Raw genomic sequence first — 24,408 nt, 5'->3', positions numbered from 1 at the left:
AGAGCCCAAAAGAAGCTGGTCGTAGGGCTTCACGCTCATCCTCAGTCCCGGAGACTGAATCACTGGAGGCCTCCCAGCCAGGGAAACCCAAGAAGCAGTGAGAGAAATCCAAAAAGAAAGACCCCTAAGGACAAAGGGAATTGGGGTGACACCCACACCACTGCTACCAACAAGTTCTTTGTCTGCGGATGAGGTGGAGATTCTGGCGTCTGCTGAGGACCTAGATCTCGCTGGACCCTCAGACACTGTGGATATAGACTGCTTAGGCAATAAGTCAGTGACAGCAGGTGCTCACGAGGCGTAAACTGCCTCATTGAATGTTCCCTGCCTTCCCAGTTTCACGATGTTGTCATCCTCCAGTGGAATTGCAGCGGTTTTTTCCACCACCAGGCTGAGCTACGGCAGCTGTTAGGCTGTTTGCCTGCTTTCTGCATTGCCCTCCAGGTAACCTGGTTCCTGGTAATGCGGACCCCGCCCTCCGTGGCTATGAGGAATGTTACAGGAACCATAGCAACTATAATAGAATGTTAGGTGGAGTTTGTGTTTATGCCCTAAAGTCAGTCTCTAGGGAAACTGTGCCCCTTCAAACCCCATTTGAAGCTGTGGCTGTCAGAATAAGGATGATGCAGGAAATAACTGTCTGCAATGTATGTCTTTCTCCAGATGGTGCAGTACCCCTGAATGTATTAGCTGCACTGATTGATCAACTCCCTAAACAAGCGTTCGGCAAGTAGTTTTCAGTGGGGTCTGGATTCGGTGTAAAATTTATGGAGGTCCAGAAAAAAACTAATAATTAAAAGGTACTGGTTTTTATTTTGTTTTCAAGTCGAGTTAGTTTCCAAAAAAGGGTAAACCAAGTAAAACAAGTAGTTCTCAGTTAATGTTGTAATATATTCAGTGTGAGAAATTACATCAATGGTCTAGAGCCAGTTCTTTAAAGTTTGGTGTACGAGGGGTACAGCAAATGCAAAGTATGTCTTCGAGGTGGGTGTCCGTCAACCTTGACCAATATGTGTTCTTCGAAAAATTCATTTTCGAGAATGAAGATTCGCATATATGTATGTCGAACCAAACATAGTGGCCAGATTGATAGCTACTTTCTTACAACTTTCATATTTTTCTGAAACGTGTTTGCTCCAAAGTTCTTCAGTGGGTATAGTTTTATACATTTGCAAAGAAATATCTTCTTGCAAGTCTATTATCTCCACTTGAAGTGAAGACTTTGAAACGCTGAACAACTTAGCAACCACATCAGTCCATTCTGCCGATGCATCAACTTCATAAGGAAATTTTAGGAATTGAGACAGCTTTCCAATTTCTGCAAAGTCTTGAAATCTTGTAGCAAATTCGTCCCTTGGATCGGACAGAAATCTTACAAACACTGCAATGTCTTCTTCAGAGTTCTCTTTTTTATACTCAAATTGTTGGGAAATGAATAAATTCGTGCCTTGCAATATCTTTTTCAAAAATATCCAGCTTACGACGAAAAGATCAGATCACATGTTAATTTCCCATTCCCTTGTAACTCTATTTTGAGTGCATTTAAATATCTCAGAATATCCTTAAGAAAAGCCACAGCTAGCATATTGAGCTCATTTGTTATAAACTCTAAGTGCTTCTTTGCTCCCTGCATATGCAAGATTTGCGAGGAGGAGGTTACTTCTTCCTTTATTAGCCAGAAACGTTAAACAGCTTGACCTTTACTTAACCAACGAACATTGTTGTATTGCAATAAGTCAGAATATGCTGCCTCACCTTCTGAAAGAAACTTCTTGAACTCTGTGTTGAAGAGAAGAATGAGATCTCATAAAATTAATCAACTGCACCAAACTGTCCATTACTTCTTTCAGTGCAGCACTGAGTTTTCCACAAAGCGCAGTCTGATGAATTATACTCTGATACGATATTAGACCTGGATTCTGATCCCTGATTTTCTTTACTACACCTTTTTCTTTGCCTGGAGAACCGTCAGTTGAAAGTGACACTATTTTATCATAACGAATGTTGAAATTATTAATAAGTTCACCAATAGCTTTGAATAAATCTTCTCGAGTGTTACCTTTCAAAGACAATATTGCAAGCAATTCTTCCCTGAATATCTTATTTTCAATGTCGAAAAATCTCGCGAAAATAAATATTTGTTCGTCATCAACAATATCACATGATTCGTCAAGTGCAATGGCGTAGCATGGTGCCTCTTCCAAAAGTTCAAGCAGGGTGCTTTTAATATCAGTAGCTAAAATTTCCGTTCTTCTTGTATTACTTCTTGCCGACATTGGAATACTTTGAATTGCAGCAACAACATCCTTTTTTTCTTCAAAAAGGGTCGAGGCTACTTCCAACATAACATTCTTTCATTATTTCAGAATCTGAAAATGGTTTTTGGTGTTTATTAAGTGTCCAGCACATACGTAACGCTACTGCTGCCGAGTTTTCTTGCTCACTCATGCAGCGAACCAACAATTTCGTGCTTTTTTTCGTAAGAAGTTAGATATTCCTGCAATTTAAATGTTATCATGATAAGTTTACAAAGCAGTTATACATATATTTATACATTATCCAATAGAATTATGTTACCTGTAGTGTTTGTTTATGAACCTCACTGCCAAGAGGGAAGTTTTTGTGGAATTGATGAGTTGTTTTGTAGTGTCGCTTTAAATTGCCACTTTTAATAACAGTGACAGTTTTATTACATATTAAGCAAAGTGGAACTGCTTGAGGCCTATCAGGCAATGTAAAACAATATTGTTCAGTCCATTCAGTCAAAAATCTCCTATTTTCAGTGTCCACTTCTCGCTTTTTTAGGACCCATTATTAATGTAGGTATGTTTGTACGAAAAGGTTTTTCACACAACAAATTGTAAAACAAATGAATAATTGCTTTGTGGCCTGCGTGCAATTGACGAAACGAAGTAGTAAAGACCGACCGCCCACTGTGCTCTCTTTGAATGAAACGATAGGTTCGGACTTGTTTAACAAATGAACGAGTGAGCAGTGACGTGTGGTGGGAGGCGCTGCTCACCGAGAAAAATAGAATTAAATGGATCGATTCGACTAAATGATTTGCTAATCTACTCGACTAAATTTTTGTTTTTCAGGCACTTTTAGTTACTAAATTACTCAGTACTCGACTAAATTACTAGCCTAGTGTGAACGAGGTGCCGGGATATTTAGTTGGACGTCAGACTGTATTTAAGAATATTTGGCGGTCCAAGGTCCGACCTTCCGCAGTCCGTATATGGACCATGGTCCACCTGTTGCCGATCTCTACCATAAACCTTTCCTATATTTGGGGATTTTAACGCCCGTAACCACTAGTGGAGTGGCACCGTGCTTACAGGCCAGGGCAGAGATGTTGAAACTTTGTCTCGGTTCGACCTCCGCCTCTTAAATATTGGGGCCGCCACACATTTCATTGTGGCTCATGGTAGTTGCTCGACCATTGATTTATCAATTTGCAGCCCAGGACTTCTCCCATCTATCCTCTGGAGAGCACATGACGACCTGTGTGATAGTGACCACTTCCCCATCTTCCTGTCACTGCCTGGCATCAGGCCCATGGACGCCTACCCAGATGGGCTTTAAACAAGGTGGACTGGGAAACTCCCACCCCTGCTGTCACCGTTGAATCTCCCCCACACAGGAACATCGATGTGATGGTTGAGCAGGTGACAACAATAGTTTCTGCTGCAGAAAACGCGATCCCTTGCCCTTTAGGGTGCCCCCGGCAAAAAGCAGTTCCTAGGTGGTCACCGGAAGTCGCTGAAGCAATTGAGTAGAGTCAGTGAGCTCTACAGCGGCACAAAGGGGCACCCTTCCCTGGAGCACCTCATAGCCTTTAAACGGCTCCGTGCCCACGTTCGCCAACTTATCAAACGACAGAAACAGGAGTGTTGGGAGAGATACAACTCTACTATTGGATGCCATAAGTCACTTTCCCATGTCTGGGCAATGTTCAAATGTGTTTTCGAGTACCAGACTCCAACAGGTGTTCCCACTGTTAACATAAATGGCGTGTTATCTAATGACACAATCGTGATTGCCGAGCACTTTGCTGAGCACTATGTTCGAGCCTCTGCATTGGAGAATTACCCCCCAGCCTTTCACACTCTCAAACGGAGGCTAGAAGGGAAAGTCCTCTCATTCACTACATGCCACTGTGAATCCTATAATGCCCCATTTACAGAGTGGGAGCTCCTCAGTGCCCTTGCACATTGCCCCGACACTACCCCTGGGCCAGATTGGATCCACAGTCAGATGATTAAACATCTCTCATCTGATTCAAGCGACATCTCCTCATCATCTTCAGCAGAATCTGGTGCGATGGAGTCTTTCTGTCGCAATGGTGGGAGAACACCATCATTCCGGTGCTCAAACCCGATAAAAATCTGCTTGGTGTGGATAGCTATTGGCCCATCAGCCTCACCAACGTTCTCTGTAAGCTGCTGGAACGAATGGTATGTCGGCAGTTGGGTTGGGTCCTGGAGTCACGTGACCTAAAGGCTCCATGGTCAGGACTGCTTCTGCCAGGGTCACTCTACTACACCACCTGGTTGCCATCTTTTTTTATTTACGAAAAGCGTATGACATGACCTGGCGATGACATGTCCTTGCCACATTATACTAGTGGGGTCTCAGAGGCCCGCTCCCAATTTTTTTCCAAATTTTACTGTCGCTTCATACTTTGTGTCCAAGTTGGTGCCTCCCATAGCCACCCCCCCCCCCCCTCCCCATATTTAGGAGAATGGGGTCCTGCAGGGCTCTGTACTGAGTGTATCTCTACTTTTAGTGGCCATTAATGGTCTAGCAGCAGCTGTATGGCCATCTGTCGCACCTTCTCTGTATGCAGACGACTTCTGCATTTCGTACTGCTCCACCAGTACTGGTGTTGCTGAGCGGCACCTACAGGGAGCCATCCACAAGGTGCAGTCATGGGCTCTAGCCCATGGTTTCCAGTTTTTGGCCAAAAAGTTGTGTTATGCACTTCTGTCGGCATCGTGCTGTTCATCCAGAATCAGAACTTTACTTTAATGACAATCCACTCACTGTAGTACAGACATACAATTCTTAGGACTGGTTTTAGACGCCCAATTGACTTGGCTTCTTCACCTTCATCAGCTTAACCAGAAGTGCTGGCAGCACCTCAATGCCCTCTGCTGCCTGAGCAACACCAATTGGAGTGCAGATCGCTCTATGCTACTGCAGCTCTACAGAGCCCTTGATCAATCCCAACTTGACTATGGGAGTCTGTTTTATGGTTTGGCAGCACCCTCAGCGCTGCATTTACTTGACCCAATGCACCACTGTGGTGTTCACCTAGTGACAGGAGTTTTTAGGACGAGTCTGGTGACCAGTGTCCTAGTGGAGGCTGGAGTCCTTCCATTGCAGGTTAGGCGTGCACAACTGCTGACCAGTTACGTTGCACACGTTCGTAGTCATCTGTGCACCCGGATTACCATCTCCTTTTCCCACCCACAGCGGTTCATCTCCCCCCATCAACGGCCCAGGTCAGTGCTTACAATTGCAGTTTGTGTCCGATCCCTTATTTCCGAACTGGAGTCCTTGCCCTTACCACCTATACCTGAGGTCCATTCACGTACACCTCCATGGTGTACACCTAGGCCGAAGCTTCATCTGGACCTTTCACATGGCCCTATGGACTCAGTTAACCCCGCAGCTCTCAGCTGCCAGTTCGATTCTTGACGTATACAGAGACCATGAAGTGGTTTAGACGGACGGCTCAGTGGCTGATGATCACGTTGGCTTCGTGTATGTCCATGTTGAACAGCATTCCTTGCCAAATGGCTGCAGTGTTTTCACTGCTGAGCTGGTGGCTCTCTTGTGCTCTTGAGCACATCTGTTCATGCCCAGGGAGTCGTTTCTTCTTTGTACTGACTCCTTGAGCAGCCTACAAGCTATCAACCAGTGCTACCCTCGTCATCCTTGGGTAGCAACCATCCAGGAGTCCGTCTATGTCCTGGCATAGTCCAGTCGTTCAGTGGTGCTTGCCTGGAACCCAGGTCACGTTGGAATCCCAGGCAACGAACTTGCCGACAGGCTGGCCAAACAGGCCACACAGAAAGCACTTATGGAGATCGGCTACTCTGCAACTGACGAGCATTCAGTACTGTGCCACAAGGTTTTGCAGCTTTGGGAGATGGAATGGCAGAACTTCAGTACGCACAACAAACTGTGTGCCATCAATGAGACTACAAATGTGTAAAAACCTCCACATGGGCCTCTCGCGGTGACTCTGTGGTTCTGTCGGCTCCGTACTGACCACGCTTGGGTGACACGTGGCTACCTCCTGCACCGTGTTGACCCACCTCAGTGTCAGTACAGCACCCAGCTGACAGTGGCCCGTATCTTGGTGAGCTGTCCTTTGGATGCCCTGCAATGGACTCTTCAGTTACCATACACATTGCCATTAATTTTAGCCGATTTAGTTTTAGGTTTTATATGTGACGGTGGGTTTTATCACTCTACATAACTTTTTGCACGTCTTTTGTCCCTTTGTGTTCTCCACTCTAATGCTTTTAGGCTGGATATTTTAATTTGTCTTGGAGTGACTGGCTCTTCCTTTTTATTCTTGTGGTTGGCCAGCCACGGTCATCTTCTCTCTTGTCTTTATCCCTTCTACCTGTTTCTTGCTTCTCTCTGTGATTTTCTTTTCCTGTTTTGTCCATAGCACTGTTTGTTGTTATTCTTCTGGTTCTTCCGCTCTCCTGTTATTGTGCTGTATGTCTCCTTTCTTTTCTTCTTTACCTTGTGTAATTATTTTACTGGGAACAAGGGACTGATGACCTCGCAGTTTGATCCCTTTCCCCCCACCTTTAAACCAACCAACCAACCCCATTGTTTGTGCTAGTATAATGTTTTTATAGTGTTTGATGAATGCTATACTCAAAGTCATACATAGTTACATTATTCTTGCTGATATACAGTTTGTCAGGTAAGAATTATCATATTCAGCTTCCATTTCAACCAGCTTTCAGGCTCATAAAAACGTGATATTGTCATTGAATCATGCATATTTTCAAGAGGTCATAATGCAACTAAAGAGATATTGAAAAACTCAAAAGGTCATGAATGTGATCCTCTGAAAATCTGTAGATATCCTGTGTATGTTAATATGTATGTGTTCTTGGTTTTATTCCAATGGATTTCCCTATAGATGTTTGAGTTCATAGTCCTGTATGTGTAAGTTATACGCACCTGGCTGTTGGTTTTAGTGATTGACTTCTACTACGTTACTTTATATACTATTGTTGCCTATAAGTAAAAGATTTGCTGTGTGAGATGTTTTTCAGTCATTGTTCGCTGACATGTATCATGTATGTTACTTTTAACCATGTGGGTACATATTGACGTTGGATGTTACTAATGTTGGCAACGTCATTTTATGTCTAGTGCATTTCCTGGAATTAGCAGAAAAATTGGTGACTTGTTTCAGTGTTATTTAGAAGATAATGCGCGTATTGTCTTTTACTTTCACAAGTTACACATTTCCTATCCTAGTGTGGTTGTGGACCTGGGTTGCTGTACAGTAATTTCAATGGAGCATGTGTTCATACTTTTTTGTGACTTCAATGCTATTTGTGTACTAAGTTTTAGGCTGTGATTTACATTGTTTATGTATTAGAGGTCATTAGAGTATATGTTATTATTTCAGTTGGTTTGCATTATCCAGTGAACGTTTGTTCATTAGGTTTTTGTTGCATTTGTTTATTCCAGCTGTTTGGTATGGTGTTTTCAGGTGGTTCGTTTTTTATATATCCCACATTCGTAGGTGTTCCAGTTAGGGATATACGCAACCTCGGTTACTTTGCTGGTGTAATTCTTTGTATGCATGGATTCCTGCGGGGTACATTACATATTTGGAATATGTGGTTATTGGATTTAAAAAAGTTAAGCAGTATAAAATAGATGCTACATTTTGTTTTATATGGGTAACGATAGTATATTTTTATCATGTAATTTTATGATGTGATTTATCCCCGTTTTAGTCATGAACTGTGATTTTTGTTGTCTGTACCCTCAAATTTTACTCTCATGCTGTGTATGTTTCCATATATAGAGGTCTGAAGAAGATGCTTTTTGGTGTTGAAACTGATAGCGTGTCTTGAATAAATAATATTTTATTACAATACAGTTGTTGATTTCAATTGTCATTATTAAAGTACTTCATGTCTGGCTACTGTCCGTGATGGATTACCAGTGATTTAGGAAATCATCGGTCCATGTGGAGGCTGCCATTAGCACCATGACACAAACAGCTGTTTGGAGAGGTGCTGTGATCTGGAAACATCAACTGCTGATGAACGGCATTGCACTGTGTTACAGAGAATCACAGTTCTGCACTACCAAGGGTGACTGTCAGCGACTATGGCAGTGACTTGGGAAAAGGCACCATTCTTTCAATGTTTTTGTAGCTACAGTGGTGTTACTCATGGTGTCATGCTGTGGGATGGCATGGACTTCTCGTTATGGTGGGAATTGTAATGTAACAACAGTATCTCATTTACATGCTGCATCTTCGTGTGTTACTTTTGTGTGACAGTATAATGGTGCAATTTTTTAACAAGGCAGTACTCATCTACACACGGTATGTGTTTCTATGAACTGTTTGATGTTGAGGTTCTCAAATGTTCAACAAGATCCACAGATCTGTCCCCCACAGAACGTGTGTAGAACCTTGTTCGGACATCCAGCACATCCCACAGCTAGTATCCAGTGTATCGAGGTCCCAGTAAATGAATTTTAGGTCATCTTGCCTCAGGAGAAGATATGTTTTTATGACCCTTCCCAACCAAATCAGCGCATGTATAGAGGCCATGGGGGTGCTCATCATACTGGTAAGTGGGCACATACTGCCAAGTTCTTTGTAAATTTGACTTGATTTTGTAATTGCTGCAATATCATCACATACCCTCTCAACCCGTGAAGTTTCATTTCATTGTTTCTCCGTTTCTGTGCGCTTCACTTTTTTTTCCAGGCGTTGTATTAGGATGCATAGAAATAAGCTACCATTCAGTTTATTTGTGACATTGGTTAACTTTTATGTGGTGTACAGTTACTGCACTGACACTCTAGTTAAGTGTATAGGAGCTGCCTTTTGCATGGTGATAATCATTTCGCCACATTCAGGAACAAGTGGATACCTGTGATTCTTCTTTAGGAAGTGTAATTTGTTTTCATTGCACTATGAACCCTAAAACACACACACACACACACACACACACACACACACACACACACACACACACACACACACACACACACACACTTTTCCATTTCTCATTTTTGTAATCTGTTACTGATATAACTCAATGGTGGATAAGATCACATATCTTGTATTTAGAGAAATATAACAGTTAAGTTGTTAGTTTTATGTTATGGGTTTGTATCATTGCCTATAAGTACACTGCTGTCCAACATTAAAGCAACAAACTGCTGTTTCGTCCTGTGTCTAATCTGCGATATAATCATACTATGTGCCAACTAGATTCCATATGGTTTTGTTGTGCACAGAAGATGGTATTCTGCTCAACGTATAACCATGGCAATGAGGATGTCAGGGCACCTATGAAATGAGGTAGTGTTTGCTGGATAGCCCTACATCCACAATCACTGTGTACAGTGTCACAGGTGGTGCAGTATGGCACAGAGAAGATGCCTACCAGACTCTCTGCAGTGGAGGGCATAGAAAGAAAGGAATCAGGACAGTCGCAAACTGATTTGGCGTGATGGCTTAATGTGAATCGCTCTATTGTTTCTCAGATGTGGTGGCAGTTCATAGAGATCAAAACTGTATCCCGAAGACCAGAACAGGGCGAACTGCTTGTGACGTCAGAAGAGAGGACTGACATTTGGTTGTAATGACATGACGGAACCACCGCAACTGGCATCTGCCCCCCGCAGCATCCTTTAGACTTGTATCGAGGCAAACAGTGTATGCAAGACTTCCGCAGAGTGGCTTTTATTGTTGGAGACATGCTGTGTGTCTACCTCTGTCGCAACTTCACAGAAGGGAACTTCTAGAGTGGAGTCATCAACATGCCACCTGGATGGTTGAACACTGGGCCAATGTTGTTTTCACAGATGAGTGGAGATTTAGGGTGGAGAGTGATTCTCAATAGATTTGCATCTTGAGGGAACATGGGACACATTTCGGGACCCAAACATTACAGGAAGAGACAGATCGAGGAGGAGCCCTAATGGTGTGGGCAGGGATTACGTTACGACACAAACCCCTATTCATGAAATTGCAGGCGAATCGGCAATGTATAAATGCTGTCAGGTATTGTGATGGAATCTTGGGGCCTCATCTGCAGTTGTTGCATTGCTGTGGGCCCAGGTATAGTATTAATGGATGATAATGTGCGACCTCATAGAGCACGGTTGTTTGATGTTTTCTTGGAAATAGAAGATATTGCACACATGTTGTGACCTGCTCACTTTCCTGATTTGAATCCCGTAGAGCATGTCTGGGAAGTACTAGGGAGACGGCTTGCATCATGTCATCATCCACCAACCACTCTCAAAGACTGCGAGTAGCTCTACAGGAAGAGTGGGTGTTAGTGCCTCGGCATGAGACTGATGACATCATTCACAGCATGCCCCATCATTGTCAGGCCTGTATTGCTGCAGGAGGTGGTCACACGACATTAACCAGTTGTTGGAGTGTGTGTGCAAGCGTCTTAAGTTGGAAAAAATAACAACATTTTTGTCTACTGTCATCCATGTCACAGTCTTTTGTGTGTATTCATTACATTGTTTCTACTTTACTATCACCTGTCTATATAGTTTTGGAAAAATAAATGCTATCTTGCAAAATGTCTTATTCTTGCTTTAATATTGGACACCAGTGTATTTGCTATGTATTTATCTGTCCTCTTCCCCTCACCCCTATCATGTGTCCACACTAACTAAGAATTTGTGTATTGTTGCTTTAGTTACTTGGAATATAGTTTTTCACTTCTTGTTGTTATTTTTAGGTAATATTTTTGATTGGAAACAAATGTGACTTGGATGCCCAGAGAGATGTAACATATGAAGAAGCAAAGCAATTTGCAGACGAAAATGGCTTGATGTTTGTGGAGGCCAGCGCGAAAACGTGAGTGTTCAGATATGTATATTTTGAAGGGTGCAAGGGCTGATGTAGCATGTGATTCACAAAGTTGTTGTCAGAAACCTTTAGTTGGCAAGAATAATTTCCTTGTTAGCTTCTGTTAATCCCAGAAATTTAATTGCCCTCCAACTTTGAGTATCTAGTACTTATTTCACTTCCCATATGTTCATAAACTGGTAAATGTTCTATAAGCACTACTGTTTAAGAAGACTACTTAAAACGGTGTACCATTGCCTTTTTACAGTCTATCTCTCCAACCTACATCAGAGTACAGTGTAAGTTTGTGATTTTTATCACTGAGCATATGGTAATATGGTAACTGCTGCTATATCATTATTAAGTTAGCAAAACCTCGTAACTAAAAACAAGTGTCAGTTTTGAGTTAAACTTTTCATCAGTTCCCACATAATGTGGAAAACCCCATATTTTAATACAGGTATGCTCAGCTCTTCAGTGACAAAATACCAATAGCTTGTATCATGTAATATTCAAATCCCAGTGCATAAAACCTCATTTCAGAAGAATGTTTCTGCATGGAAATGTACAGTGTTTCATGCTGTGTTATGTAATAATTATTTGGTTTGTTCAAAATATTTACTACATTCTTTGTGTGGAATTAATTTTCATTCTGAAGCAGTGTGTGCTGATTTGAAACTTCCCGACAGATTAAAATTGTGTTAGATCAGGACTCGAACCTATGACCTTTGCCTTTCATGGACAAGTCCTCTACCAATTGAGCTATCCAAGCATGACTCAAGAGTTGGGTAAGCTGTCTCTCCACAATATCATTTCTTCCAAGAATGCAAGCCCACAAGCTTGAAGGAGCTGTGATGTTCGAAAGGTAAGAGATGAGGTACTGGAAGAAGGCAGACTGTGAGGGTAGGTCATGAATCCTGTTTGCTCAGCTCAGTAGGTACAGCAGTTACCTGCAAAATCCAAAGGTTCCAGCTTTAAGTCCTGATCCAACACACGGTCTCAATCTCCCAGGAAGTTAAATCCTGTGTGTAATTTAACAGCATTGTAGAGTACTGATTAATGTGCAATACCGTATTTACTCGAATCTAAGCCGCATCTGAAAAATGAGACTTGAAATAAAGGGGAAAAAAAATTCCTGAATCTAAGCTGCAACTGAAATTTGGGAGTCGAAGTTCAAGGCGAGAGAAAAGTTTTAGGCCGCACCTCCAAATCGGAACAAAGTTGGTCCATTGTAATACGAGACACAATTTAGGTCGAATGAATGACGATACAGCTTTAGTAGTTTGGTTCGAGTCGTAAGCTTAGCAGTTAAGCTTTACCAGGTAGCCATTGCTATGCGTCAGGCTCTCCGTCCGTATTTATACAGGTATCCTTCCTTTATCACGTGCTTCGTCTGGTTGGAATTAATTACTTATTTTTCTTTGACCTGATAAGTGCCGTTCTTTTTCTTATAGGTGTTTACGTCACTCTAAGCTGTAAATGCATTACTGTACTGTGTCGTGCATTGTCTGTCTCATTCTGATAATAAGTGTTTACTACCTGTCGCTGCTCACGGCATGGCTTGCTTTTGTGCGCGTTATCGCCGCTTACAATAAAAAAAAGGGAGGAATCCTCTCATTAGCAAAACAATGGTAAGAGACTGCTATTTGTTGTTACTTACACAGCTGCTTTCTTTGATAATGATCAACAAGAACCAAATAATAGACTACGTATGATAGAAGATGTTCTGAACAAGAGTTTAGCGAAAAATTTTCTCCGTTTGAAAATCTTTGCAGACGCCTCTTTAGTACATTATATTCTGCACAGAAATTAGTCATCTTAGATTTAAAAATCTAGTCAATTGCCGTGCTTCATTTCTGACTGTCTCACTAATAGGCATAAGAAGAATATGAATATAAACATGGCATGATATGTATATTCTTCCACGTTTGCTGTTGTATCACTCTAGTTTCGTAGTTTATTAGGCAGACAGGATTTAAATGGAGATAGCAGCAAACACAAAGGAATACATGGCGAAAATGTTTATTTTCGTATTATTCTTATGGTGAGAGAACACTGCATGTAATTCACAATTCATAAAAGTTCCTATTAGCAACCACCTCTTCTCACAGGTAGGAAAAAATTCAGAACATAGTTGGCCATATTGACAAACATCCCAAACAGTCTTGCCAGTCGGATTTTCGTAGTACGTTGAAACGCTGCAACATTCGAAGATGAACAATACGGAATTTGTATTTACTTCCTTGGATAATGTATGAAAATGCAGTGGTCGATACTCGGGGCGGAGAAAAAAGCTCGTCTTCCACCTTTTTTAATTTATTTACTGACACAGTGGTTTTGGTGCCAGTATTTATCTTTGTGTCTGCAAATCATGCCTGTGTAGCGCTACATATATTCGACGGCAGAAGTTAGTTGTGGCGGCACCTACCAACATCTCTCAGAACTTCCGCTTACTTAGCACTCGATTCTAACCCGCAGGTGGTTTTTTGGATTACAGAAGCCGGAAAAAAAAGTGCGGTTTAGATTCGAGTAAATATGGTACATTATTAATTGTTAAAGTGATTATTTAATGTATGCAGAAGATTAAATAACTATCCAAAAAATGGCAAGTACACAAGTAATGAAGTACGCTATTTTCATTAAACAAATAATCAATTTTTTGAATGAAAGGTTAATGTAAAAGTTCTTTGGGTAAGGAAATAGTGAATAAACTAAAATAACAAAAGAACCAAGGAAAATGAGTCAGTGATGCTCATTGAAATTTGTTGCAAAAGACAAGGATATCTGCAACTGTTTGCTGATGACACTATAGTATATGGGCAAGTATCATTGAATGACTGTGTGAAGCTACTTGTAATAATCAGTTTTCAAAGCTGTTTTTTCTAAAGTATGGATAAAGTCACAAGGCATTCCTTCCGAATGCATACTGTATGGTTACAACAGATAAACATTTTACAACATACCAACATGCAAAACGTTTTTCTTGCTTTGTTGTTCTTAAGCCAGCTGGCTGAGTTGGAATACCACAACAGTGTCCAGGAATGGGTGGACCACGTAACACGAATGATCCACCGTGCTGCTGGCTTCTCCATCCCAAAGTCCTCCAGTCATCTCAGGAGGCGACAGAAGAGTGCCATTCAGCAATCAGGGACAGACATGCAGCTCTTAGACGGTTTAAATAACAGCCCACATCAGGCAACCTCATAGCGTTTAGTCGCAAGAAACCAAGGCTTGATGCATAATTAAGGAGAGTAAGAATAGGTCATGGCAAATGTTCCTGAACTTAATCAACCATTCCACGTTCTACAAAAGTATGGGAAACTATCTGGAGGATTTCCAGTAAACACAGTCGTCAGTCAATAGCAGCAGTGCTGAAACAGGGGTGTCTCCATAGAACACCCAAAGACATCACTCAGACGATGGCAGAGCATTTTGCGAAAACTACTGCCACTGCCAGCCACAATCCGGTGTTTCGTCCTTACTGTGAGACTGTAGAGAGGGGTAAGTTTGACTTCAGATCCCATGATTGAGTCTTAAAACTGCCCTTTCTCCATGTGGGAGCTGGAATACCACTGTCTGAGACTCGTGGTTCTGCACCTGGTCACAATCAAATATGGTACTGCATGCTTCGACACTTGCCACCAATGTCGAAGGAAATCCTTCTCGAATGTATTAATCTCACATGGCAGTCAGGTCACTTCCCCAACTTGTGGAGAGAGCTGATTTTGGTAACCCTCCTCAAACTATGAAAGGACTGCACATGTCCCACTAGTTACCAGAGTATCGCCTAAAGGAGCTGTGTAGGAAAGACTGCAACAAATGGTTAACTATTCTCTGGTGTGTGTCTTTTGTGGATTCGAGAGATTTCAGTCCACTGTTGACAACCTGACCCTGATAGAGATGGCTATTTCAGCCGGCTTTCCTACTTAATCATCACTGTATCAGAATATTCTTAGATATCAGTGAGGCGTACAGTGGTACTTGCTTGGAGACACTGTGTTCTTTCACAACTGCATCAGTGGGGCTTTTGTGGCCACCTCACTGTCTTCATACGGTCTTCACTGTCTGTGGCGTTTTCAACCTGATTTGGTGATATGCTGCCAGATCGTTTTGAGCAGGAGAATGATGTCTGTCAGGGCAGTGTTTTAAGTGTTACCCTCCGTATGAGGGACAAATCCTACATTTCAGAGCCTCAATGAGGTTTCTGGGCCTCATTTTTTACTCCAAAATGTCTTGATTGCCATCCCTGAGAGAGCTGAAAGCCAGAAGCCTCAAGGCACTGACCATCATACCATAGTTCTTGGGGTGAATACAGAGCACTTCTGCTCCAGTTTTATAAGGCTTTTGTGAGTTCCTGGCTGGACTAAGGGTTCAGTGTATGGGCAGGCAAGCTTTCTTATGTGAAGATCATTTACACACTCCACCATGAGGGTATCAGCTGGCCATGGGTGCTTATAGGACCAGTCCCATAACCAGTCTCCGTGCTGAGGCTGGTGAACCACCACTCGCCATCTGGCAGCAATTCCTCATGGTGCATCTGGCATGAAAGTTCCTTGCAGCCCCAACTTCACTCGCATACCATACTGTTGAGTGTCCAATGCTGGAATACCTTTTCTCCACCCGTCAATGAGTCACAATGCCATTTGGGATCAGTGTGTGACACGTTGGAGTCACTTGCAGTACAGGAGAGATAGCACTTCTGCTTCTGTTTTTAATGCACTATTTTCTGACATTTTATATGATCACCACAACTATGTAGCCATCTTATGGATGGGGTCCAAACAGGGGGCCTCAGTTGGTTACTATGTCATTTTTCCAGATCGTGTCCTTGATGTCCGACTGACTCAAGAATTTACCATCTTTGATGCAGAATTATGTGTGGTCTTGCAGGCCCTGGAGCAGAGGAGATCATTTTCCAGTGGCAAATTTCTTATCTGTTCAGATTCTCTGAGTGCCTTTCAGTCTTTACAATGTTTGTTCCCAGCAGATAAAGTAGTCCAGAATATCCAGGATGCCCTCTTCCAACTACGGCAACTGGGGATGGTGTCTTTCTGTTGAGTACCAGAGAGTATGGGACTTGCAGGTAAGGAAAGGGTAGATCAAACAGTGAAGGAGGTGCATCGTGATCCTCTTGTATTTCATTGTGCCATCCCCCTGCATACTATAACCTATAACTATCGGTGTTGAGCTAAAGAGTCTTGCGTTGATGGGAGGATGAGCAGCTGGAAAGGACAGATAATAAGCTCCATCTAGTAAAGCCCACAACATGGCCGTGGCATATCTCCTTCCAGCCACGTCGACGGGGCGAGGTCCTCCTTACTAGTCTTCCCATAGGCCACAGCCATATGGCACATGGCTTCCTTCTCTGTCGAGAGGACCCTTCTGTGTTGGGTGTGGGGCATGCAGATAACAGTGCACCACATTTTATTAGACTGTGTTTTATTTTCCAACCAGCGGGCCACATCAGAATTGCCCTTGGATTTACCATCTATTTTAGGTAATGTTGGAACGAATGTGCTTAGAGAATTGTCAAACATTTTTCCCAAAATTTTTGGGCAGTGGTTTTAATGCATTAACAGGATGACTGGCTCACCTGTTATCTTGCAAGTGGTCAGCTAGTCACGTCTGCCTGTGCCCTTTTTTGAGCTCCTTTCGTTTTAATCTTATGGATATCTACTATTACTTGTTCTCCATTGTTTTAGAGCATGTCACATGAAGTGATTGTGTGCTTGATTTGAGTGCATAAGTGTGGAACAATTTTGGAGGTTCTAGCCACATCTGTTTGTTTTAATCATCATCTTTCTTTGTTGCCCTTTTGCCAACTGGTGGGCACAATGCAAACTCAGTGAGTTTACAGTTCCTACCATGTATGTCATATTTGTACATGTAACACTCTGGACAATTTAGAACTTAGGAAACGAATAAATCATTTACAGTAGCCATATAGAATGATGCATCATGACTTTGACCTAATTTCTATTTGTTGTGTTGAATTACAGTGGGCTGTAAATGTAGAAAAATCTAAGTTAATGCAGATGATGAGGAGAAACAATCCTCTAATGTTAGAATACAGCATTAGTGGTGCGCTGTTCGCTAGTTGCTCCAATTGTGTATCTAGGAGTAACATCCCAAAGCGATATGAAATGGAAGCACACAAGGGTGGTAGTAGGAGAGGCGAATAATCTGCTTTGGTTTATTGGAAGAGTTTTACAAAAAAGTGGGTGATCTTCAAAGGAAACTGTGTATAGAATACTTGTGTGACCTATTATAGAGTACTCCTTGAATGTTAGGGAACCTCACCAGATTCGATTAAAGGAAGATATTGAGGCAATTCAGAACCATGCTACTAGATTTATTACTGGTAAATTCAATCAACAAGCCAGTTACTGAAGTGCTTCATGACTCAAATGGGAACCCCTAGGAGGAATATGATCTTTTTGCACAACACTTGTGATATAATTTAGAGAATAGATAGCTGCAGCTGACTGCAGAAAGATTCTACTGCTGCAGAGGACTGTGAAGACAAGATAAATTGGGGCTCATATGGAGGCAAAGAGACAGAAGTTTTTCCCCCCACTCCATTTGCAAGTGGAATGGGAAAGAAAACAAATAGTCGGGGTACATGGTACCCTCCACCATACACCAGCTTGCGGGATATGTTTGTAGATGCAGAAAGAACGATAATGTGTCCTACAATATCTGAGGAGAACAGTAGTCAAGTATTTAATATATTCTTGTCAAATAGGAATGGGAACAGGAACAACAGAAAGTGTATGTTGATTCCCTATTTCACAGGAAAGAAGTTAAACGGAAAACAAAGTAGGGGAGTTAAAATTAAAAGATAATATAAGTGTGTGTAAAGAAATGTTTCTTTAAACTTTAGGAGTTGGTGAATGGTCAGACAACAGTTGTATTAAACAGAGTAAAGATAAAGAATTGTTTAAAGACAGAAAGGGGAATGGAAAAAAGAAATTAATACATGTACGTGAATTTTTAGATAAAATTCACAAGCTGCCATCACATTAATGTCAAGCATCTACTTCCAACCTTTGTTTGGGGCCCTGTTTTTAATTATTTTGTGAATGCATTCACAGTATTGTTGAACTAACTGCAAGAAAAGATCCATTTAGAAAGAAATAAAAGAAATGTTGCGTTATTCTTTCAAGACACATTAACATAATCTGTTTCTCTTGCAAGTTATATAATAACTTCAGTGCGTCAGTACAATGCTCACTAGATGAAAACAAGAAGCAAGACAGGAAAAGTGTAATAATAAAAATGAAACTGAAGCAGGAAATCACTGTGTTTATGATGGATGTACAAGCAGTGCAGTTAGTCCTGTAACCCAGACCAGTTGTCTTTATTTTAAATAGAACCTAGCTTGTCAAAATTTCACTATCTATAATTTAGAGGATGATGCAATGGTAGGTTATATTTAGCAGAAAGGAAAAGGACTAGGACTAGATGCTAATGTGTTTGTGACATTAGTTTTCAAGTTTTTAGATCCAGAACAATAGACTGTGACAAAAGCAAAACTAAAATATTTTTATAGTGATAAGTGGTTTGCTTAGAACCAAAATGTACGTTCCTCAAATGTGTTAAAACATTACAGCAAAGAAAGTGGTACAACAATCATTCAAAACTATTTGCTATGGACACAAACCCAAATGGAATGCAACTGAACACAGGAAAAGAAACAGGTTGCTCTATTACACTCTTAATTATGTTAACATTATTCAGGAACCAAGATGTGGCAAACACAGGGCCAGTGGAAAGTAAAGTATGTATCACATTACTTAAAGACTGAAGTTCTGTACTACAAATCATTTTGTCTGGGGGATGCAGTAGGACATCCATGTTCTTAGACATACTGTCTCTGAGGTATAAGCCATATGTGGGTATTGGATATAAACTACATTTTGAAGAGGATTGGAAATTACACCCAACACACCCGAGTGTAGTCATTGGGAAAATAAAAAATCTGACACTGGGCCAGTTGCAATTTCTGCATGAAAGTATCATGACTTAACATCTCTGATGTCAGTTATTCCAAGAGATTATCATCCTTCTTATGAAGGTCGTCTTTACAAATAATGTCGAGCAAATTGCGGGAAAATATGCAAAGAACTTTCTGTAACTCATATCTTCATGTGAAGAAGCTTTAATCTCAAATTGATTTTTTTCTGTGTACATTCGGTTCAGACAGTAACATTAAAAACTAAGTGCAGAAAACTTCTTGTTCATTACAATGTTAGATTGGCAGGCCAGTAATGCCATATAATTGCTGAATATGACGTGCAACAAATATTGTTACTTCAGTTTGACTAGGCACATCTGTAAAGCAGTTAAAATTGTAAGGATTGATTTTTTATTCGTGTAAAACACATTTTTGAGAAGTTTTTGCTACCTTAACAACACTATGTAATTAATTACTTTTTTATTATAGTGGTAACTGACAAATGTAGCTTTAAAAATTATTAATATACTAGATAACATTGTTTCACTACCAGTTCTAAAAATTAATAGTTGGAGTAAAGATGATGAAAACAAAGGTGTCAGTCTGCTTCTGCATCACACAATTCTCTGGAGGGGGTTGGGTTTTTTTGGGGGAAGAGACCAAACAGCGAGGTCATCGGTCTCATCCGATTAGGGAAGGATGGTGGAGGAAGTCGGCCCTTTCAAAGGAACCATCCCGGCATTTGCCTGGAGCGACTTAGGGAAATCACGGAAAACCTAAATCAAAATGGCCGGACGCGGGATTGAACCGTTGTCCTCCCGAATGCGAGTCCAGTGTCTCTGGAGGAAAAGAATCAGTAATATGGGAATACAGAAACTAATACGAAAGGATGAAGAACTTGTATTTCTCCTTATAATTTATATATCATTTTCAACATTCATGTTGGAACACTCCCCTAACTGCATATAATGTCCTTGGTGTCTCTGTGAAGTAGTGAACAGTGTTTCCAAGGATCGTGCAAATGGTGTACACTAAATGTTAACAGTTAAGCGGTCCTTTCCACATGTTTTAGCACTTTAACAACACAGTGGTGTAAAGGTTACCACATGGCCATCATGGATTTCGATCAAATTTCGTATGAACAATCGCACGTGTTCCCAATGAACAAAGGTGAAGTTCCACTATTCAATATTTCTGGAGATACAGTCATTTGTTTGACCCGTTGCACAGCTATCAACAGTGCACTCATGAGTTCCGATAATTTGGAAACCTAATATCTACAGTAATATTTTCTTGAAGGAAACAAAACTAGGTCATCTTTTACAAATTTTGTACTCTCTCAAGCGAATTACTAAAAAAAGATTCCCTGCTTGGTTTGCACACCAATAACACAGATCTGTGACATAAAAATTGTTTCAAATTTATTAAGTTATTTTTATAGCGTTTTCAACACTGATTTTGGAAAAAATAGTGAAAAAATTCCATCACATGAAGTTATTTCACAAACTGCTTGTCTAGTTTTTTTTTTTTTTAAATTTCAGCAAGCTAGTGAGTTCGATTTTGGTTTTTAGGATCTCCATAAACTGTTATTTAGCCGTTTTTATGCTAGATATACGTAAAATAGAGTAATTAGAAGAAACCAGCAGTATTTTCTTGTCGGTGCCTGTCTGTCGCACTGCCCCTTCCCTCGCCATCAGTGAGCTTCTGCTATTGTCCTTCAGTTCACAGTACCTCTTCACTCTGTGCTGTTCACGTTTTGTTGCTAGTGCTTTAAAGTAGTGACTTTGAGTTGTGAAGTTGTTTTATGGACAATGGCTACTAGAGAATGTATAAACTCGCCAGATTGCTTCTGCTACATTCGCGGTAACTATACTGTTAAAAAGCAACAAAGAAACATTTCAGCCTATTTTGGTATAAAGTTAGGCGATCAAGATAAGCCGTGTGCCCCACACAAAGTTCGTTCAGTGTGTGTTGAAGAACTGAGGCAATGATTTAAACATAAAAAGCTGTCCTTACGTTTTCTAATACTAGTGGTTTGGAATGAGCCCAAAAATCGTAGTGATGATTGCTATTTTTGTTCTTGCCGTGTAAGAGGTTTCAATTTGAGAAACTAAAAGGATATTTCTTACCCTAACATTCATTCAGCCATTCGCCCTGTTCCTCATGGACCTGAAGTACCAGTACCCTCTCCTCCAGATTTGTTGGAGGATATAGATGATCACGAGCCATTGGTTCAGCAAGGTGAGACTGAAGAAGACAGAGATTGCTGCAATCCTGGCACAACTGATCCCATTCCATTCTCACAATATGAACTGAATGATTTAGTTACAGACCTAGGCCTTTCTAAAGAATGGGCAGAGGTTTTAGGATCCAGATTCAAAGATAAACAATGTTGGCTCCGGGTACATCCTTTTCTTGGTATCAATTGAGGGAACAGGAGTTTGTATCTTTCCTCTCTCAAGAAGGTGACCTGGTGTTTTGCAGTGATGTTCCTGGACTTAGGGCACGTTTCAAAATAGAATATGCTCCTGACGGGTGGAGACTTTTATTAATTCTTCAAAAAGAAGCCTTAAAGCAATATTCTGCACAATGGCAGTAAGTATGCTTCTATACCAGTTGGACACTCGGTTCACTTAAAAGAATGTTACGAAAACCCTGAACTGGTTTTAAGCAAACTCTGATTCAGACCACAAATGGACACCATGTGGTGAGTTAAAAGTGATTTCAATGCTGCTTGGTCAACAAAGTGGCTACACAGAGTTGCCTTGCTTTCTCTGTGAATGGGACAGTAGAAACAGAAAGCAATCCTACATAACAAAAGCTTGACCCTTGAGAAAAACTTTACAGTTAGGGGTTAAAAACGTTGAGAGGAAAAGCCTTGTAGATCCCAAAAAGGGGTTAACTTCCACCACTTCACATTAAGTTGGGGCTGATGAAAGAATTTAAGGTATTGCTAAAAGGACAGTTTCCTGGTTTATCTGAGGCAAAGCTAAAGGAAGGAGTCTTTGTTGTACCAGACAGAAAACCAATGACAGATCCCAACTTTGTGTACAAACTGGAAACAAAAGAAAAGGCAGCATGGACATCTTTTAAATTAGTTGTTACCAGTTTCCTAGGAAACAAGAGATCCAAACTAAAAGACAATCATTGCAGACATGCTTGACAACTTTAAGAAGCTAGACTGTAACATGAACATTAAAGTTCATTTTCTCCACTCACATCTTGACTGCTTCCGTGCAAACCTCGGTGTGTAAGTGAAGAGCAGGATGAAAGATTCCACCTAGACATCAAAGAAACGGAAAGAAGATATCAAGGAGATGGAATGTCAACATGATAGTGGACTACTGCCGAATGATAAAGAGAGATGATTCTCAACGAGTCCACAGTTGGAAAACCAATAAAAGAAGCTTTGACAGAAAGCGAAAGTGTTGTTATAAGGACTCACGAGCTTACAGAGAAATGGAAGTGTACTGGAAATGTAGTTTAGAACATGATTTATAAATTTAATTAAATTTTGTAATGTTGGAAAAAATTTGATAAAATTGCTTAAATTTTGTTATTATACCCAAAAATACTCCCTTTTTTGTGAGAAAACCTGACGTGATAGAAAAAATGGATTGCATTTTTGAAACCAAGGCTGAAAAGTTAATCAGTCAGTTATCAAATTTCAAGCAAATTTAAAAAAAAAAATTTTTTTTTGCAGCTGTAATTTGAACAATGGTGGCTGAAAAAATATGCTCGGAAAAAAATTGAAATTTAGCTTTCTATATCTCTGGAAGTACACCTGAAACCAGACATGTAATAACATGCCAATATAAGGTTGTAGAACATATTTCATTCTCCTACAGCTTCCCAGTAGTTTACAAATTTAAGGCAAGGCTGACAATTTTTCTAAAACTGCCACAATTTTACAAAAACAAAAAAAAATACAAAAAATATTCCTCTGCAAACTCTTACAAACTGGTTTCACGGACTAAACCACCAAAAAATTATATTTAGTTTTGCAACGCGAGTGTATAAAGACCTTAAAAAGAACGGGAAGGTGCAGGTGCGTTGGAAGTGCCCATATTCAGCTGGTAGTTAATGTAAATCTGATATCTTTTATTATGTTCTATAGGTGTTTAGTACTCTCTTGGGAGGCAAAATAAAAAGATTTGATGACTAGGAAAGGGGGGGGGGGGGCACATGTCTTGTCACGACTCATTGTGACATAGTTCAGTCAGTTTTTCTGCTATAAATATAGAATCAAACTGGTTATAAACTTCACACTGTAACAGTGGATTACCAAGGCAGAGGATGTCATGACAGTAAAACTGTTGCAAAATAGCTGGAGTCCACAATATATAAATAGCCTGCAGGTTCTACACTACTGTCACGTTGTGGTGGAGTTCATAGCAGTCTTCCTGACATTTAGTGCAGGGTTTTCATGTTATAGAGAATTATGTGCAATATACAGTCTATTGATGTGCTAGTTTAATAGTAAAATAGTATAAATGTGTTGGTATGGTCCATGGTAGCTTAACCCATGCTGGTTCCTTTTAATGTGAGAAAATCAGCATCCCCTTTGCCACAGGGGCCATGCCCGATAGCTGTGCAACAGCAGCCACGGGAGTGTTTCTGTACCACAGTTTCCCAAGCTAAAGACAGATTTCTGTGTCAGAGGACAAAGCCAGAAGTAGTCTCTTTTAGGATCCCAAGCGCGTTTTCTTCAAGCTACTTGATTTTTTTTATACTTTCATTAAGTTGTTGTATTGTGTCATAAGAAAAACTATACTGCTGGAAAGATAATGTCACTGACGGGATCATTTGGGAAGAAATTTTGCCGAGACAAAACACAAAAAATTACTTTCCAAATGCGATTACTTCAAATTATTAGAGCCTCAAAAAAGAGAGATCTCTCTCTCTCTCTCTCTCTCTCTCTCTCTCTCTGTGTTGTGGTCTTTGGTCCAGAGATTGGTTTGGTACAGCCCTCCATGCTTCTGTATCCTGTGTAAGCTTCATCTCAGAGTAACTACTGCAACCTACATCCTTCTGAATCTGCTTAGTGTATTCGTCTCGTGGTCTCCCTCTTAAGATTTTTTTCCCTCCAATACTAAATTGATCACTTGACACCTCAGAACGTGTCCTACCAACCAGTCCCTTCTTTCAGTCAGGTTGTGCCACAAATTACTCCTCTCCAATTCAATTCAGTACCTCCTCATTAGTTACATGATCGTCGCATCTAATCTTGAGCTTTCTTTTGTAGCGCCGCATTTCAAAAGCTTCTATTATCTTCTTGTCTAAACTGTTTATCGTCCATGTTTCACTTCCATATGTGGCTTAAATACGTGCAAATACTGTCAGA

General features: G+C 40.7%; 1 protein-coding gene across 1 annotated transcript in view; it reads left to right on the top strand.

Moving 5' to 3' along the window:
- LOC126483659 (ras-related protein Rab-14) overlaps positions 1-24,408 on the top strand; it is an 80,567-nt gene that overhangs the window by 19,688 nt on the left and 36,471 nt on the right. Inside the window, exon 5 of the mRNA XM_050106719.1 lies at positions 10,998-11,116. Within this exon, the coding sequence (XP_049962676.1) occupies positions 10,998-11,116 (119 nt within the window). The remainder of the gene's footprint in view (positions 1-10,997; positions 11,117-24,408) is intronic.

The sequence above is a fragment of the Schistocerca serialis genome, chromosome 6, assembly GCF_023864345.2.
Source record: "Schistocerca serialis cubense isolate TAMUIC-IGC-003099 chromosome 6, iqSchSeri2.2, whole genome shotgun sequence".
Classification (NCBI taxonomy): Eukaryota; Metazoa; Arthropoda; class Insecta; order Orthoptera; family Acrididae; genus Schistocerca; species Schistocerca serialis.
This window is presented reverse-complemented; position numbering and strand designations above follow the sequence as displayed.